Genomic DNA, 18,529 nt, shown 5'->3' on the forward strand with positions numbered 1-18,529 from the left:
CTGTAAAAGCTATAAGATGTTTATCATTACTACTACATTTCTAATCAAGTTTTATTTTCAACGTATCTAGTATCCCTGGATGACTTTTAGCATTACTTGGTGATTTAAAATTTGGAGACGGATTTTATGTCTTTCTTGGTTTATTCTAAATTGCCAGAAAAGCAGTTTAACATGGTATGCCGACGAAGCTTCTAAATCTGGTGTTGAAATCAAGTGATTGGAAGAAAGAGCCATAAAGGTTCTGAGGCAGGCAAAGTTGAGCAGGAGCATCCATACGGAGAAAGATGAAAATGTAATAACTAAGTAACCTAAAACATTCAATTAAACACAATAACCATTTCTTAATCACTATAGTATTTCTTTCTAGTCACAGACATACACAAACCTATTTATTTAGGTGACCATGTAATACCAGTCATTTATTTTTATGAACAAAGGGAATAATCAGAAAGCAGAAAATAAGTACAAACTCGGTTAAGATGCAATAGTATTTTAATGCACCAGAGTTATAAGCAAGATGAATTTGCCTTAAGTATTGCAACTGACCGAATGTTTGTGTTCTCCCAAAATTTCTGTGTTGAAATTCTAACCCCTATGTGATGATATGTGATGATATTAGGAGGTGGGGTCTTTGGGAGGAGCCATGTGAAGATGTAATGGGATTCATGCTCTTATCAAACAGACTCCAGAGAGTTCTCTTGCCCTCCTTTTGCCATGTGAGGATACAAGAAGAAGATGGCAGTCTGCAACCAAGACGGCTCTCACCAGAACCCAACCATGCTGGCAATCTGATCTCAGACTTCCAGCTCCAGAGCTGTAAGAAATAAATTTCTGTTGTTTATAAGCCACCCAGTCTACGGTACTTTGTTATAGCAACCTGAAATGACTAAGACAAGTATTATCAAGAGTAACTGCACATATTTATGAAAATCACACATGATATAAAAAATTACAAAGAAAAAATATCTTAAACAACCAGGAGACAATTTGTAACTTTTTCGCAGAGAGCTTAGAAATAAAAAACAAACATATAAAACCCAGCCCTTTTGTGACTTACAAAGCACAGGCTGAACAGGGCCATATACAAATATTTAAATGCAAAGCACACAAGAGAATAAGTTTCAAACATTTTACAAGGTGTTATATTCAAATACAGAGCTTAATGAATTAAACTCTGTAACACAGTGATGTCTAGACATGAAAAACAACTTGCTTCAGCTTTAATAAAATACATTTTAATTGTATAATATGCTAAATACAAATGCAATAATCTCAGCTTATTCACACTTATATGGCATCCTGTGACTACACTGTTGCCCAACTTATTTTTTTACATAATCTTTACATGAAAATATGGAGTAGGGATGGATGTTTATAGACTAAAAACTAGATTTTGGATATCATGAAAACAAAGAAAAAGGGTACTTCTTCTTCTAAATATTTGCATAGGTATGAGCTACTGTAGTTTGTGGAATACCAAATAATTTGTTAAAATAGTTTTAAGGACTTTTACCAAAGTCATTTATGTCCAGAGTTTAAAATTTGAGTAGAGCTAATAGCTTTTTTTTTTTTTAAAAAGAAAACCAAAAAAAGCCAAAGAGTAGTCTCTAGTCTCTGACCTTCCCTCTACCATCCCTGTCCTGGTTGCTGTCCCAAGAAAGAGCCTTTTCTATCATTTTAGTTGTTATTCTGGTAGATATATCTGTATTTCTAATATCTACCATACTCGAATCATCGCTCTTAAACAGACTGCTTGGTACTGAATCCTAGTACCAGACTTACTAGCTCTTTGAACTTTGGCAAATTACATAACATTTTAAGGCCTCAGTTTACTGATCTATAAAATAGAAATAATAACACCTACCACATAGGCTTATTGGGAGGATTAAATGATGAAAATTCTGTATGTGTAATACCTGCTTATAATATAATGATCGTATAGTAGTGACTCTTACTAATTTTATTACTACCTTATGATAAGTGAGCGAGGATTTGAATTCTCAATCAGTTCTTTCTCCATCCTAAAATAGTTGTAGCATATCAGTTTTTTAAAAAATTACATTCATTGTTTCCATCATTATGTACTTTCAATATCTGCAGTAACTTTAGATTAATAAGATTTTCATTTTGTATCCTCTAAAACAATGTACAAGAGAGATGGTAAACTACCTAAGATGCTACGCCATTGGAATTTTGTGGATAACTTTCAATTTGCCAAATGCCAAATCACTGGTATTTCTGGACTATGAGAAACTGGAATATAAAACTTTTATTGTAGCTTTATATGCTTTTATTAAAATCTCTGTGAAACATATACCACTACTGCAGTTACTATAACATCTTTATTACTTATTTTTGCCTTCTATTTTCAAAGCTAAGGACATTTGAGATGGTATATATTATATATTACAGTTTTTCTTTATATGCAATGTTTATCAGGATCAACAACATTGCTCTATATACTTTTGCTCAGTGATTAAAATGAAGGTTTCTATTTAGAGTTCACAATTATATGTGGTCTCTAATTTGTAAGAAATAATAATTCGTGTGTCTGAGATATGTCTAAAATTATAAAGAACATTTATGTAGCAGTTTATGTCCATGAAAAAGTTAAAAGTCACAATTTATTTTAACAAAGTGCTATGGCAAATTGGAGGCATTTAAAAGGGAAAAACAAGATGTCAGTTATGATTACTGAACAATCAAACATTAATTTACTTTATACCTCTTAATCTGAAGTTGCAATATTTTCATTCAGCCAATGAAATAAAATTAGATACTATCCATGAAAAGCTTCTCAAATTATCCCTTAATGAATTTTAAGTTATCTGAAGATAAGGATATGTCTTATTTACCCCGTATCATCATTGCCTAGGACTATGCCTGACTAGTTGGTGTAGAGATGTTCAACATACACTGAATAAATAAATTCAGCCTAACTTAGTCTCAGATGGTTTACAAATGCTTGACAGTATGACACCAAATACCATACTAATAGAGCATTATTCTTTTCAGCATAAACAAAGCACACTAGTTGGTACATTACATTTTACATTTTATTGATGGTGACACATAGTAAAAATTGAATATATATTAATTACCCATGGTCCCTTGTAAATATTTAAAGTTCTTTTTCACAAGCACAATTCATACTGCAAAGTCATAAACTAAATTTTTAAAAAAGACAATTAAAAAATAAAATACACTGAACATATCATAAATTATGATGGGCTTATAACTCTGACTTTTAGACATTCTACATACAATCAAATGTAGACCTTCACTAAGAAGTTGATAATTTTAGGGAGCCCTTTTGAGGGAATATTCAGTTTTTAAATAATTAATGGCCGAATTAGCATACCTGAAGTCCTATGTTCTTAAAAAGGTCATTCAGAGTCCATAAATGCAAGCAGAAAATTATATTTTTTGATGCATAAACATCTTTTACAAAACGTAAAGTATTCTGTTTGCCTTAGATAGATTCCTGGAATTGAAAATTGCAGAGGTTTCCAACTATTATCTTTTCATGTCTTCACAGTCTGGATCTGATCTGATAACAAGAAACAAAAATTATTAATCTCTATAGGGCAAAATATATTTTCTAAAGTAATCTAAGTCAAATCTATACAACATGTTGGAAGCTTATGTATACATTTGCTTTTGTTATTATTATTTTTTAGAGATAGGATCTTGCTATGTGGCCCAGGCTGTACTGGAACTTCTGGGCACAAGTGGTCCTCCCACCTGAACCTCTCTAGTAGTTGGGACTACAAGTGTGCACCAGGTCCAGCTACATCTACTTTTTTAAAAGCACAATTCATTCTACAGTTATTATTTTTATTAAAGTTGTACATTTGCATAGAGTCAACTAGTTCTATGAGATTTCTAAGCAAAACAGCAGTACTTTGCTTCATCTCCATTCCTCCCTTTCAGGGGTAACTACTTATAACTCCCTTTTAGATGAATACTTATAATACCTCTAAACAATATACTTTTATTACTTCTTCAAATATCAGTTCCTTCAATGTAATATGAGACATCAGCTCTCTCACACTCCCATGCTGCTTCTAGGCAACCCTTATAATACCCCCATTCTCCTAATACACTAATATAGTCACTGTCAATATAATGACTATGTAAATGCTATTCACAGCTAAGACAGGTGGTATACTTACTTTTCCTTTCCTCTTCTATATTTTATCCCTCTAGAGTGAATAATTGTCTTTCCCACTCCCATCCAACTCATCTATTTAATTGTTGTATGTACTTAACTCTAATTCAACTGCATCACTCCCAGAGTTTAAACCTTTATTACTATGAAGTACATTACATAGTCCATCAACTTTGCCTTCTTGAATAACTCTTCCTCAGAGTCTTATTAAAAAAACTCTAGAATCTATACTCATTTTCTCTATGCCTGCCCCAGTCATTTTGTTACAATATCTTCTTTCATTATCATTCCAGGGTCTCCATTAATATCCTGGGGATTACTTCCCCTACTGTCTTGTGCTGGCTTTCCTGTGTCATGATCCCTTAATTTTCTCTTCTTGGTTTATTTCCTTTTCTTTTTTCTTTTTTTTTTTTTTTTTGATAATGCTTGTACCAAGATTTTCCTGTTTTTGAAAAATATTATTCTCAGTGGATACCTTAGTAAAACGCATAGTAAGTAAATTCTTGAGATGCTATATAGCTGAAGATGTCTTTATTCTACTGTCAAAATACACTCATACTGCCTGAGTACGTAATTCTATTATTCCCTCCTTGGACTCTTCCAGGCATTTCCCAATTATCTTAGAGCTTCCAAGTTGTTGCTGTTGATAAATCTGGTGTTACTCTGTTTTCTTATTCTTTTTTTCCTCAGGAAGCTTTTCATTTTTTTCACAGGAAGCTTGCAGAATCTTCCACTGTTTGAAGCACTGAATTTTAGTCATGATGCCTGCTGGTGTGGGAATATTTTTATCCGCTGTATTGAGCTCTTGAGAAGTCTGTCAACTGAAAACTCATTGATTTAGTTCTAGAAAATACTGTTCGAGGATTTGTTATCCTCCATTTTTTTCTGTTTTCTCTTTCTGAATTTCCGATTATTTGGATATTGGGCCTCCTGAACGTGACCCCTTTCTTTCCTTTCAAATTTTCTATTCTTTGTCTTTCTGCTCTACTTTCCAGGAGTTTGCCTCTATTTTATCATCTTTTTAAAATTAAATTTTTCATTTATACTATTATATTCTTATTTTCCAAGAACTCATTTTTTTGGTCTTTCTTTTCAAGTAGTTTCTTGCCTTTATTCATGAAAATAACACCTCTTAATCTCTTTGAGGATACTCTTTAACAGTTTTTTGAAATGTTCTCTCTATATAAATTCTACTTACTCGAACCCACTTTTATTGTTTGTGGACATTCCCATATTTTATAATGTTTTCATCCTCAAATGCCTGGTCGTCCTTTGCTATCTGCTCTTATGTATAAGTGAACACTAAAAAGTTGATTGGAATTTGCAAACGTGTGGAGCTTGTCAAATGTGGTCTTCCTTTAGTACATCTGGCCAAGCCATTTCCTTGGGATCTCCAATATTAATACCTTTAGATCTTTGCTCTTAGGCTGGTCTGATTCCCCAAAGATAACTCTTCCTATATCCTGCTTACTGTCATTGTTTTCTGGGAGAAATAGGAGAAGTAGAAGAGAGTTATAATATTCAGCATGAAAACTTTTTTTCCTCATTTTTCAATTCAGCACCACCAGACAGTTGTGCACCTAGGGTTTTCTAGTCCAGAGACACTGTCTTTGACTCTGCAGAAAATAAACCTTCAATTTTATCTCAAAGGGAAGATGTATAATCATATCTTTTCTTTTTATCCCACGTTCATCCTTATTTTCAATTTCCACCGATTTCTGAGGCTTTGCATTTGCAATGCAAATTAGGCTGCTTTTCAGTTTTCCCCACTGGTAGTTTAAGATTCAGCTTTCTCACGTCTGTTAAGTAATTCAACATTCATCAAATATTCAGCTTCCAAAATTTGGATGCCATTTTCACTACTTCCCTTCTTTTTGTCCATCTATATTATATCTTTTTTTAAAGTCTCTTTACTGTTAGAGTTGGGGAGGAGATGAAACTAAGTGTACTTGATCAATCCTCTTTCATTGGAATACTCCTGCATAGTTTGTAAGTCTAATATTAACATCTGGGAGCAGTAACTTTTTCCATGCAGACAAAGCAATAAAATGAATACATTTTATTAGTTATTTGGGAAGATTTCTTTTTAAAAGTACCCAATTTGAAAGTTTCAGGGCAAGAAAACTTACAGTTCTGCAATAGTTTCTGTTTATTCTCTGGCAGTTTAAAAAATACTTCCTAGTCTATTTAAGCATTCTTGTCTTTGGGTTGTTCTACATACACAATTATTGAGACCGTTTCCAAAGACAATAGAATCATGCCATTACATGTGCCATTTAATATTTCACCAAGAAGTTTCTAACCTTAAACTTTATTTAAAAATTTTTTTGAGACAGTCTTGCTCTGTCACCCAGGCTGGAGTGCAGCGGCATGATCTCGGCTCACTGCAACCTCCACCCCCAGAGTTTCTGCCTAAGCCTCCCTAGTAGCTGGGACTATAGGCATGCACCATCACACCCGATGAATTTTCTGTATTTTTAGTCGCAATAGTGTTTCACTATGTTGGCCAAACTGGTATCGAACTCCTGTCCTCAAGTGATCTGTCCACCTTGGCCTCCCAAAGTGCCGGGATTACTGGCATGAGCCACTGCTCTCGGCCCCAACCTTAAACTCTAAATAATAAGATTAAATTAGCCCCAAATGAACCAAAGGCCTTCGTGTCTATTATACTAGGAAATTCCAGAATTCTGGAAGCAAAATAAGATATAAGTTTAGAATACCTTTCACAGCTACATTCACATAAATGTCTTTAGCTAACACAAACTAATCTCCTATATTTACTGCTATTTATTTTTTAAAAATAGATTTTTATCTCTTTTCAAATCTAGAGACAGTTGGGAATATGACAATGTAAACTATTTGTTATTACACAGAAAATATAACCAAAGCGGCCAGGCGTGGTGGTTCATGCCTGTAATCCCACCACTTTTGGAGGTTGAGGCGATGGGTGGATCACCTGAGGTCAGGAGTTTGAGACCAGCCTGCCCAACATGGTGAAACCCCATCTCTACTAAAAATACAAAAAATTAGCTCGGCGTGGTGGTGGGCACCTGTAATCCCAGCTACTCGGGAGGCTGAGGCAGGAAAATTGCCTGAACCCGAGAGGCGGAGGTTGCAGTAAACCGAAATCGCACCACTGCACTCCAGCCTGGGTGTCAAGTGGGAAACTCCATCAAAAAAAACAAAACAAAACAAAAAAGAAACAAAGAAAGAGAAAGAAAGAAAGCAAGAAAGAAAGGAAGGAAAGAAGGAAAGAAAGAAAAGAAAGACAGAAAGACAGAGAGACAGAAAGAAAGAAAGAAAGAAAGAAAGAAACAAAGAAAGAAAGAAAGAAAGAAAGAAAGAAAGAAAGAAAGAAAGAAAGAAGGAAAGCAGGAAAGAAAATATAACCAAAGCATCTCCTATTTGAAACCAAATGATACACTCTTTTATCCTGTGGTTAGTTTCCTCCTTTTTAAAACAGAGTGTTTAGGTAAAAGGGTAAACTTAATATTTACAGGGTGCTTTCTTATGCTAGGTACTTAAACAGTATCTAATTTAATCTGTACAAAATTTAACACATTTTATTTTTCAATTTTACAGATTAAAAAAATCTTCACAAGGTAAGAGATTTCAGCTAACAGACAGAGAGGTAAATTAATAAGTAGTAGAATAAATTTGTTGTACTCAAAAGCCTAAGCTTTTTTTTTTTTTTTTTTACTATCAGTCAAGGCTTTCTATACAAAATAGAGGTACTACTGCTAACCTTGCAGAAAATTGTAAAGGGTACATAAAGTAATATGGAAAAACAAGGACACAAAAGTATTTCCAAAATGTGTCCTCCTTACAAAAACTTGGGCGGTAAGACAGATAATGATGGATCAGAAAAGTCAAAGAAACAAAAATTAGGTATCAAGACCAGACTTGGCAATTGGTATTGTGATGTTGGATTGCTACTGACACCTAGTGGCTAACTGCTAATGACAAAATAAAACCAGAAAAGAAGGGATGGAGAACCACACTTTAAAATCTAGAAGACTTATCAACCTATTTTCAGTAAATACTGTGCTCTGAATTACATTATCACGAGTGACAGTAGGGTTTCCATCCATGCTGTATCTTCATTGTTAGCAATGGTAAGCACTCTGTAAAATATGAAATGAGGCTGAAAACATACTCCTGGTATCTTCTCTGGAATATTCCTCTGTAGCCTGTTTCTGGTGGAAATCCATCCCATTGCCTTGAACACTTCATTACTGCAGTCTAAGAAACTAAGTTGCTGGGTTCACAGAAAAATCCCGCTAGTTCTTCTGAGAACCACGAGAGGTTCCTGATTAAGTGTCACTAATTGTAAAATATGACTTGAATGTTCCTTGCAGTTTAATGATGTTATAACTACATAAACATAAAAGACACAGAAATACAATAATAGTCTGTCTAGTTAACTAAACCACCATATTTTACCAACAACACATACAGATATTTATGAAATGCACATTTCATACTTTGAACGAAATTAATACTATGATGTATGAGCAGGCAGGCTACTCTTAGATCTACCATGATATGTGATATATCCCTGCTATTGTTTGCAACATGCAGAAGATTTAAAAAAAATCAGGCACAACTGGCATTAAAAGGTTTGTGTAGAAGAATTTGTAACTATGAGACTATAGCTAGAATTTATAATATCCTGTTATTCACTCTTGTTCAGGGCAGAGACATTCCCCACAGAAATGATCTTTAGTTGTTATGCTCAGAACTGCAATTTCTGACTTGGCCATTGGGATCCTGCAATAAGAACCTATGAGCTTGGTTTCATTCACATCTATCTACTGCTCTGTGTGCTTCAAGCCATTCTTTTGGCTGAGAGACCATTAGGGTAAACGATATATGTTAATTTATTACCTAATATAGTAAGCCTGTACCAATCTATAACTATTTTGATTAATAGCAACCAGAACTGCAAATATACAAAATATCAATAAAAGATCAGCATCTGTAATACTAAATATGAGTACTACAAGTTGTGTATACATGTGATATACAAATGGAGCTATATCTGTAGTACAGCATGATTCTTTTTTTTTTTTTTTTCTTGAGACGGACTCTTGCTCTGCTGCCAGGCTGGAGTACAGTGGTGCAATCTTGACTCACTACAACTTTTGCCTCCTGGGTTCAAATGATTCTCCTGCCTCAGCCTCCAGAGTAGCTGGGATTACAGGTGTGCACCACCACATCCAGCTAATTTTTCTATTTTTAGTAGAGACAGAGTTTCGCCATGTTGGCCTCGATCTCCTGACCTCATGATCTACCCGCCTCAGCCTCCCAAAGTGTTGGGATTACCGGCTTGAGTCACCGTGCCTGGCCAGCATGATTCTTAAAAGAAACATGTCATTCAGACTTATTTTTAGTTATTGACAGTAGGGCCTAACATTTGTCCCAAAATTTAAATGTGCTTCTATTACTAGATCTGACAGAAACTTGTTGTCATAGTTTAAATTATTTTCTATATGTGTCAAATATATTGACTGTAAAGATTCAAACACTTTATGTAAAAATATTCTTAAGCAATATGCTATAGAAATAAATGGAACAAGGTATTGGATACTTACTGTATTATTTTTTCTGATAGCAGAAATAAATGGAAAGAGGAAAAAAGGCAATGATATAATAAAATAAAATATAAAAAAAAGATAAAAATATGAATAAAAAGGAAACAAAGGCTGAAGACACACAGTATTTTGTGATGTACCTTGAAGCCAGTCTACACCTTCTTGCAATCCTTCTCCTTTTATGGCATCACTAGCACTGAAATAAAATCCATAGAAACATAGCCATCTCATTACATCATAACACTGTAAGAATAAAGGATTACAATTTTGCCATATGGAGAATTAATATATTATAATAACATACATCTGAGCAAAGCTAGTTAAGCACTGAAATTGAAAATAAACCAGAAAATAAAAGTCTGAGTGCTCAGAAACAAGATATGTTTATAATTTATAAACAGATTTTGAAAACCATATTGCAGAAAAGTTATTTTATCCTAGGACTAGTTCTTACACTGACATTAAAAAACAAATACTTTTGAATTATTTTTCCAGTGGTAGAAAAGTTTTGTACAGTCCACTATCCTATTTTGCTCAGTTCCAATGGTTCCATCTCATTATTAGAAATGCTTGACTTGGGTTATAATACAGCCATATTATGGTGTGCCTTTCTTTGAAATGGAATTTGATATCTTTAGGATAAAAACTCATAATTATAGCTTTGGTAAGCTGGTAGAGTAAAACAGAAACTTGGTAGATCTCAATCATTTTCTTATTAGCTGAGGGAGCCTGGCCAGGTCCTTCAACTCTTCTGCCCTCAGTTTCAGCATCTGTAAAGTGCGGAATAGTACCACTGACCTCATATGGTAATTGTGAGAATTAAACACTTGAAGTATGTAGATAAAACACCTAAAACAGGGTGCTTCCATTGTCTTTCCATTTTTGAGAGACTAAACTTAAATTGTGATTGTGAGATTTTATGTATAATCATAATTAAGTATATAAGTTAAAGTAAAATGCAGAGGATTTTTAGAGTATTAATCTTTTTTCAAAGGTACAGTTATTGATCTAGGCATTTATTTCCAAAATATAATTGTATAATAGCAATTAATATATACAATTAGATTTTCTGAATGATTAGGGTTCCTTTTAGTATGCTGAAGCATAGCTTTAAAAAGTATAGTGAAGTACCTAAAAGAATTAACTTAATTCTAATCAAAATAAAAATTATCTCCCAGAAATTACTTGTTAGACTAAGAATATGGCTTATCATAGAATTATTATAAAATACAAAGGAAGAAACAAACAACATGAAATACACAACTATTCAAAGCAAATTACTGATTATCCATGTGTAAGAGTAAGACATCAGTAACTGAAACACTTAAATCAAGAAAGAGAAATATATTAATTTCATCATACACCTATAGTTCCAAACAATACAACAAAACCCTTCCCCTCTGGTGTAGGTGTCATTATTCTACGAAAAACTGCATCTTTTCGTAACAAATGTTTGAATTCTATCTTTCCTCTCAAATAAGGAAGAATAAAGCAAAAATCTGGGCCCTGTGTGATATGACCCCTGGTTATTTCTCAGTGGCCTCATTTCCTACAAGTTCCCCTTAGATTGCTCTGCTCTAACCAACCTGGACTTCCTGCTGCTCCTGGAACACAACAGGTACATTCTCATCCAATAAGAGGCTTTTTCTTGCTGGCCTCTCTGTCTGGACAATTATTCCTCCAAATCTTTCCACGAATTGCTCCCTAACTTCAAATAGGTCTCAGAGAGGGAGCAACTCCCATTATTCTTTCTCTTTTTATCATACTTTATTTTTTCTCATCCTCCCAGCTGACATTTCATACATTTAGTTGCTTCTTATTTGTCTCCCCCACAAGATGGTAAACAAGTATACACACATACAACACACACACACACAATCATGATGCCAGGGATTGAGTCAAAGAACACATCTGAAAAAAATAACGCAATCAGACCCTGAAAATCAGAGCTGACTATATGTTTAGTACAATAGTCAAACATAAAACATAAAATTTTTCTTTAATTTATCAGACTATACTTCTCTAGGATCTTCTCTTTATTGCTCAGTAAATTTACTTGTACCCAAGGCAGGAGACAGACAATATTTTGTCTCTGTATCACTGAGCATTACTTTTGTATTTAAAATAGAAAAAGGATAAATATATTTTCAATTTTATACACGCTTTTAAAAATATTGCCAAGAATAAAGAACAAAACGAATAAATGAGATATTAACTTGAACCTAGTGAGAAGAGGTCCAATTTGAATTAAGGAGAAGTCACAATTATACACATGTTTAAAAGAAACATTTTGCTTTCTTCTATAAGTTATCTAGAAAATCTAGCAACTGGCACTATAACATCCTACATCCTTATAAGCATCAGGATATTACTTTTTTCTCACAGAGAAATACTGAGATGTCACAATTGAATAAATAAATCTGTTAAAATTTAATAGTTAATTATTTTAAGTAGAAAAGAGGGTTATTTACTAATTAAATCCATGTTTTTAAATGTGCACTTTCTATCAAGCAGTCACAATACTTAATACAACACAGAAATTAAAAATTATTCTACTTTAGAAGTAATCATCTTAGGTATGATTTAGAGAAATATAAAGGCTCTAGCTCAAGATGTTTCTTTATCCAAAATCCCACCATTCTTTACCTACCAAATACCACAGGACCTCAAATTCCAACTCAAGAATCATTTATTAGGCACTGACTTTTTTCTGATCCTAGAGTAATGAAAGTTTCACTTGGGATATGCAGGGTTTAGCTCCTGGGAAGAGGTGCTGGAGGCTTTGAATACTGGAAAGTTTCAAGAGCTTTCCTAAGGTCTTTACATTACTCTTTCAGCACCAAAACTAGTTCCTAAAGTTGTTTTCTGAACTCTATTACCTCCTTGCTTCATATTCTAGTTTACCTTCTTGTGGAAGTGCATCTCTCTGCTTCTGTTTCCAATCTTTTCCCATAGATACCTTCTTATAAAAAGGAGGAAACTCTGGCATGGAAAGGACCTCTTACAGCAGAGAGGTAGGCGGGTGGGTAGAAGGGAGTTTAATACGGTAGTGGTAGGCACAAAAATACTATCTAATGTACAATCTCTGTTTATCCTTATTAAAATATTTTGGTAGAAAGGCACAAAGGAGTTAAATAAGAAACTGTTTTCCAAATAAACAATGCATACAATTTCAACATTAATTACGTAAGAGTTCAACCTTATTAGGATGTCTACATAAAATTAAAATTTCCATTTCCATTAATTCATTTTAACAAATATGTATCGTGTACCTATTACATACCAGGTACTATGACTATTGTAGGGGTTATTAAAGTGAAGAAAACTGACAAAACCCCAGCTGTCAGGGAGCTAACACATCTGTATGGGCAGACAGACTACAAACAAACAAACAAAAAGCAGTCACATGGTAATAGTGACTCTAGCAAACCAGGAAAATTATTTTGGAAAATGATTCAAAGGATGGGGACACAAGTGCATATGCTCTGAGATGGGACTGTGCTTGGCTGACTCCATGTGCAGAAGGAAATCAGTGTGGCTGAAGTTCAGTAAATAAGTGAGATTTTAAGTTATATTCCATTATAAGAGTTGTTTATATTTTCCTATCCCCACAAAAATTTGAAAAAGATTTTTAACAGTAACATATTTGTAAAAAGCTACAAGGCCACAATTCTATAAAACAAAATCCTTAGCTTATATCCCGCCATGTTTGATCACTTATTTTTAAAAAATGAGGTCAGAAGAAACAACTCTGAAGCTTGTATGTTTTTCAGAAAGCAAAGTGAAAAATACAAAACTTTACCAAATATGCCAGGGTTTATCTTTGATGTTCTCTAAACACAGCAACTGAGACACTTTTACAGATGTCACTGCATCTCTAAGATCCATTTTATTTGCAAAGAATAAGATTGGAATTCGACGGTGTTTGATATCTAAAAGAGAAAATATGACTATCATCACACTTCCAGCTTTTTAGGTCATTTTGTAGCAAATCTTTAGTACTGAAACCCATGAAATTGCTTTTTAATCAATTTTTTTCATATCACACATACAGAAACATTTAAAGACACACACTGTCGCACTGTTAGGTGTGTTATTTGAGCACTAAGAAAACTTAAAAAATACTTCCTAAGACCATCTGCCCTCTGGTTAGGAGCTTTACCCAAAGATGGGTGAGCTGGGACTGGGAGCTCAATAAGCATTACAGAGAAGTACCTACAAAAAAGCATTAAATATTTTGTTTGTTTCCTTTTTAATTGTGAACAGAAAGGAGGCAAACTTCAAGTAGAAGTAGAAGGAAAAGAAACTGGAAACTTCTTTAAGTTTTTAGTCACAATATAATAAGTAACAAGCTAGATTTTTAAAAGATATTTTTACCTTGTCATGATTTTGGAAACATTTGTCATTTTTTTGAATAGATAATACATTTAAATAGTTCAAAATTCAGAAGACACAAAATGGCATACAGTAAAAGAATCTCCTTCCTAACTTTGTCCTAGGACAATGGTCTCTGTAGAAAAGGCAACCCATAACATCAGTGTCTTGGCATCTTCATAGAAATATTTTATGTATTAGAAAACATAATTATTAGATATTATTTTCATACAAATAGTAGCAGGCCAACCTCACCAGTTTCTACCTTTATCTTTTCATTTATTTACATATCTAGGATCTGATCCCATAGCAGTACATACAGAGCAGCTTCTTCCTTATTTTAACAGTTCTGGACTATTTCTTCTTTTAGTACTATGTACTATTAATTTATTTAACCAGAAACTAACTCAGATACCTGCTACATAGTTTACAACTATGAACAATCCTGTAATGAATAAATGTGTACATAGGTAATTTTGTACACCAGCCAGTATGTCCTTAGGATAAATTTGAGATGTGGAATTGCTGGGTCGAAGGACATAAATTTCTATTTTGATAGACAGTGATTACCAAACTGTTTTCTCTTAAAAATTATATCAATTTACATTTCAACAACCACGTACAAGAATGAGTGTTTCCACTCCTCTAGCCAAAAGAGTGTTATGAAACTTTTTGATATTTTCTGTATCATAGGCAATAGAAAGGCCAAGAATCTTTCTGTATATTAAAAAGATGTTTAAATTTACTTTTTTGTTGACTTATCTTGTTATGTCCTTTCCCCATTTTCTATCAAGCTTTTATATTCTGATTTTTTAGAAACACAAGTAGTATAGAAATATCCCTGTAGCTATTATATGAGTTGCAAATATTTTCCCTTGCCTGTCATTGTCTTTATGTGTTCACAGTACATTTTGCTATTCAAAGATTTTTTTATGGCCGTCAATTTTTTTAAAAAAGTGAACATACACTTCAGCTGAGAAATCCCTCCCTTGGAAATCTATCCCATAAAATAAAGGACCTAGCACATTAAGATCCATAGACAAGGCTTCAGTTGAGGAAACCAAAGTCCCCATTGTTTGAAGCATATTTTGTAGGAACTATTTCATTTTACCGCTCAACATTCCAACACTTTTTAGAAATAAAACTGTAAAGATTAATATGAAAGGAAGACATAATCAAAAATGCATTCTCAATCTAGATACAAGACTGCTAAGTTTTTTGTGTTTTTTTGGGTTTTTTTGAGACGGAGTCTCGCTCTGTTGCCCAGGCTGGAGTGCAGCGGCGCTATCTCAGTTCACTGCAACCTCCACCTCCCAGGTTCAGGCAATTCTCCTGCTTCAGCCTCCCGAGAAGATGGGATTACAAGTGCACATGCCCGGCTAATTTTTGTATTTTTAATAGAGACGGGGTATCACCATGTTGGCCAGGCTGGTCTCGAACTCCTGACCTCAAGTGATCCACCCGCCTGTAATCCCTCCCAAAGTGCTGGGATCACAGGCATGAGCCACCATGCCCAGCCAAGACTGCTAAGTTTTTAACATGAAAAAGTCACATAAAACGTACAGGGTGGATAATTTTTTTTTTCAAAAAATTTGAACAGGCTTGAGGTCATCTGTTAAAAATACCAAAGATATTGTGGTTAAGCAGTAACATTTATTAAAAAGCCTCATACTATTTCCATTCCATTTCTAACAAATCCACAGTTCTCTTAAACCACCATCCTTTTTTGAAAGTCCTAGCACAAGCACTATTTAAATTTTTTTGGCATGAGGAAGGCTAGAAATGCAGAGTTCCACACTACTTACTGGAGCACTGTTTGTAGCAGGGGCTTGGGCGGGAGGAAAGTATATATCAACAGGTGAGTGATGAAATAAACTGTGGTACATTCATAGTAAACCATATTAGGCATCAGTAAAAAGAATAACTACATAATTACACATAATTTGATTTGGAAGGATATCCATCAAGTGTTAATTGAGAATAGAAACATGTAGAAGAGTGTAAAGAATATGATTCCATTTTGGTAAGTAACAATGATAGTCCCCACAGCCCTCAACCCAACATTTTTGGTGTCTCTCTATATATGTATATGCGTGTGTGTGTGTGTGTGCATAATATGACATATATAAAAGTATGAAAGAAAAGAATACCCAAACACTTGTATCTTGAAAGGAGATGGGGAGCTGGCAGTTGGAAATTAACATAAAAAAGATTTGTTTTAAAGGAATTCCCATAAGAAATATGTAAGAAATGCTGTGATTAAACACACACACAAACTCAGATACGCATAGAGAAATGCATGAAAAGATGGTAACAAATAATTTTAATGGGTGTTGAAATACACGGATCTCTATTTTCTTTTTTTTTTTTTTTTTTTTTTTTGCTATTGGCACAAATTATTTATGTTATCAGAAAAAAAGGGCATTTTTATTTTTGAGGAAGGAAATAAATGTTAGAGACCCCAAAAACATTGCAAAATGCTTTATATTTACATTACAATGCAAAATTTAAAAAATATGGTGATGTACACAAAATATAAATTCTCTATAATGTATATGTTTTAAATTCAACAATTTTAAACGAAAGATAATTACATAGTGTAAGCAATGCCCAAAGAACAAAACATTACACATAAATGAACCCCAAAGAACAGATACAGACTGAAAGACACACACATACCTGGATGATTCAGAAGAGTATCGAGTTCTTCTTTGGCCACAACCATTCTTAACCTATCACTACTGTCAACGACAAAAATAATAGCTTGACCTTCTCTGTGTAATGCAAAGAAAAAGAAAAATTAAAGCTTTACTTATAAATTTTTCCCTGTTTATTATCCATGGGCATTTCCTAACGTAAGTATTACCTCCTTATGTCCTATGTCCGTTTATCATTAGAAGTTTTGGTACTGTTTCTTGTTAGTTTCCAAGACTGATAAATATATTAACCATTAGTCATATTTCATGTAAAATACCTTTTCATTTGGATAATAAAATAAATTTAATGACTTGCTATTTCATAATTGTAAAAAATTGAGTAATTTTTTCATTAAAATATCAGCATATGAGAAAATGAGTTAAAATACCATAACCCTATTACACAGATGCAATAATTATTAATATTTTGGTATAAAGCCACACTTTGTATATATTACATATGAATAAATTATATATGTATTTAAAATGGAATCCTGTATTATACCTTGCCTTTGCAATATATATGTAAATTTCCTCAACTTTTTTTTTACAACTATGGTTTTACTACTTTTATACGAAATGCTAAAGCACTACATCAATGTTTGTCAAATTTTTTTTTTTACTATAAACCATAGTAAGAAATATATTTTGCATTAAGATACAGTAGACACATAAGTATATATAGATATATTTTAAGTGAAAGTCTTCTGAAAAAATACTTACAAATAGCTTTTATTTTATTCTATTTGATTTTTTAAAAAGCTGATAACCAGTGATTGAACTAGTTAAGGATTCACTGATGGATCATACAGGCACTTAAAAAATAACTGATTATTCCTCTGCACTACCTTCTTTGAATGGTTCTAAGGTATTGCACTGCATGGATGTGTCATCAAATATTGTATCAAACATTTGTTGCTGGACTTTTAGGTTATTTTCAATTTTCATCATTATGAAAAACTTTAAGGCAAATATCCTCCTACATACCTTTATTTTTAAAAAGTTCTTGATGCTTTAAGATTTATTCTTAGGAGTAACATTTCTAGGACTACATACATAATTTAAAGTTTCAGAAAAACATTTCCAAACTGTCCTCCAGAAATGCCATATCAATTTACATGACTCAGTACTTTTCTCACTCCTTTGCCAGCACTGGCTACTATCATTCTTATCAATAATTGCCACTCTAACAGCATATTATCTTGATCTAGTTCATTAATTGCCAGTGAGGTTCAATATCTTTTCATATATTTATTGGACATCTGTACTTTTTTTGCAAATCACTTATTCTAGTCATAAATTAAGATTTTAAACTTCAATGTGATTGGGCGGATCACGAGGTCAGGAGATCCAGACCATCCTGGCTAACATGGTGAAACCCCGTCTCTACTAAAAATACAAAAAAAAAAAAAAAAATTAGCCGGGCATGGTGGCGGGTGCCTATACTCCCAGCTACTGGGGAGGCTGAGGCAGGAGAATGGCCTGAACCCGGGAGGTGGAGCTTGCAGTGAGCCGAGATGGTGCCACTGCCCTCCAGCCTGGGCGATAGACCAAGACTCTGTCTCAAAAAAATAAATAAATAAATAAACGTAAAATAATAATAATGATCAAATGAATATACAAAATAAAACTTTTTACATACCATTTTCTCCTATCATTAAAAAAGGACAATGCTGATTATCAGAGACATACAT

At 33.5% G+C, this 18,529-nt stretch overlaps 1 protein-coding gene across 9 annotated transcripts in view; it reads right to left on the reverse strand.

Annotated features, from left to right (window-relative positions):
• Positions 1 to 388: 388 nt before the first annotated feature.
• Positions 389 to 18,529, reverse strand: part of ARL6 (ARF like GTPase 6) — a 37,761-nt gene continuing 19,620 nt past the window's right edge. For 2 of the 9 annotated variants that reach the window (XM_065539283.1, XM_074033639.1), the window contains 5 exons: positions 16,819 to 16,880; positions 13,568 to 13,697; positions 9,906 to 9,961; positions 5,578 to 5,654; positions 475 to 3,550 (listed from right to left, as the gene is read on the reverse strand). In XM_065539283.1, the coding sequence (XP_065395355.1) occupies positions 3,533 to 3,550; positions 5,578 to 5,654; positions 9,906 to 9,961; positions 13,568 to 13,697; positions 16,819 to 16,880 (343 nt within the window). In that variant the 3' untranslated portion in view covers positions 475 to 3,532. Of the gene's footprint in view, positions 3,551 to 5,577; positions 5,655 to 9,765; positions 9,779 to 9,905; positions 9,962 to 13,567; positions 13,698 to 16,818; positions 16,914 to 18,529 lie in introns of all 9 variants that reach the window. The other 7 variants (XM_065539281.1, XM_065539282.1, XM_005548368.4 and 4 more) reach the window with 6 other exon arrangements.

The sequence above is a fragment of the Macaca fascicularis genome, chromosome 2 (assembly GCF_037993035.2).
Source record: "Macaca fascicularis isolate 582-1 chromosome 2, T2T-MFA8v1.1".
NCBI lineage: Eukaryota > Metazoa > Chordata > Mammalia > Primates > Cercopithecidae > Macaca > Macaca fascicularis.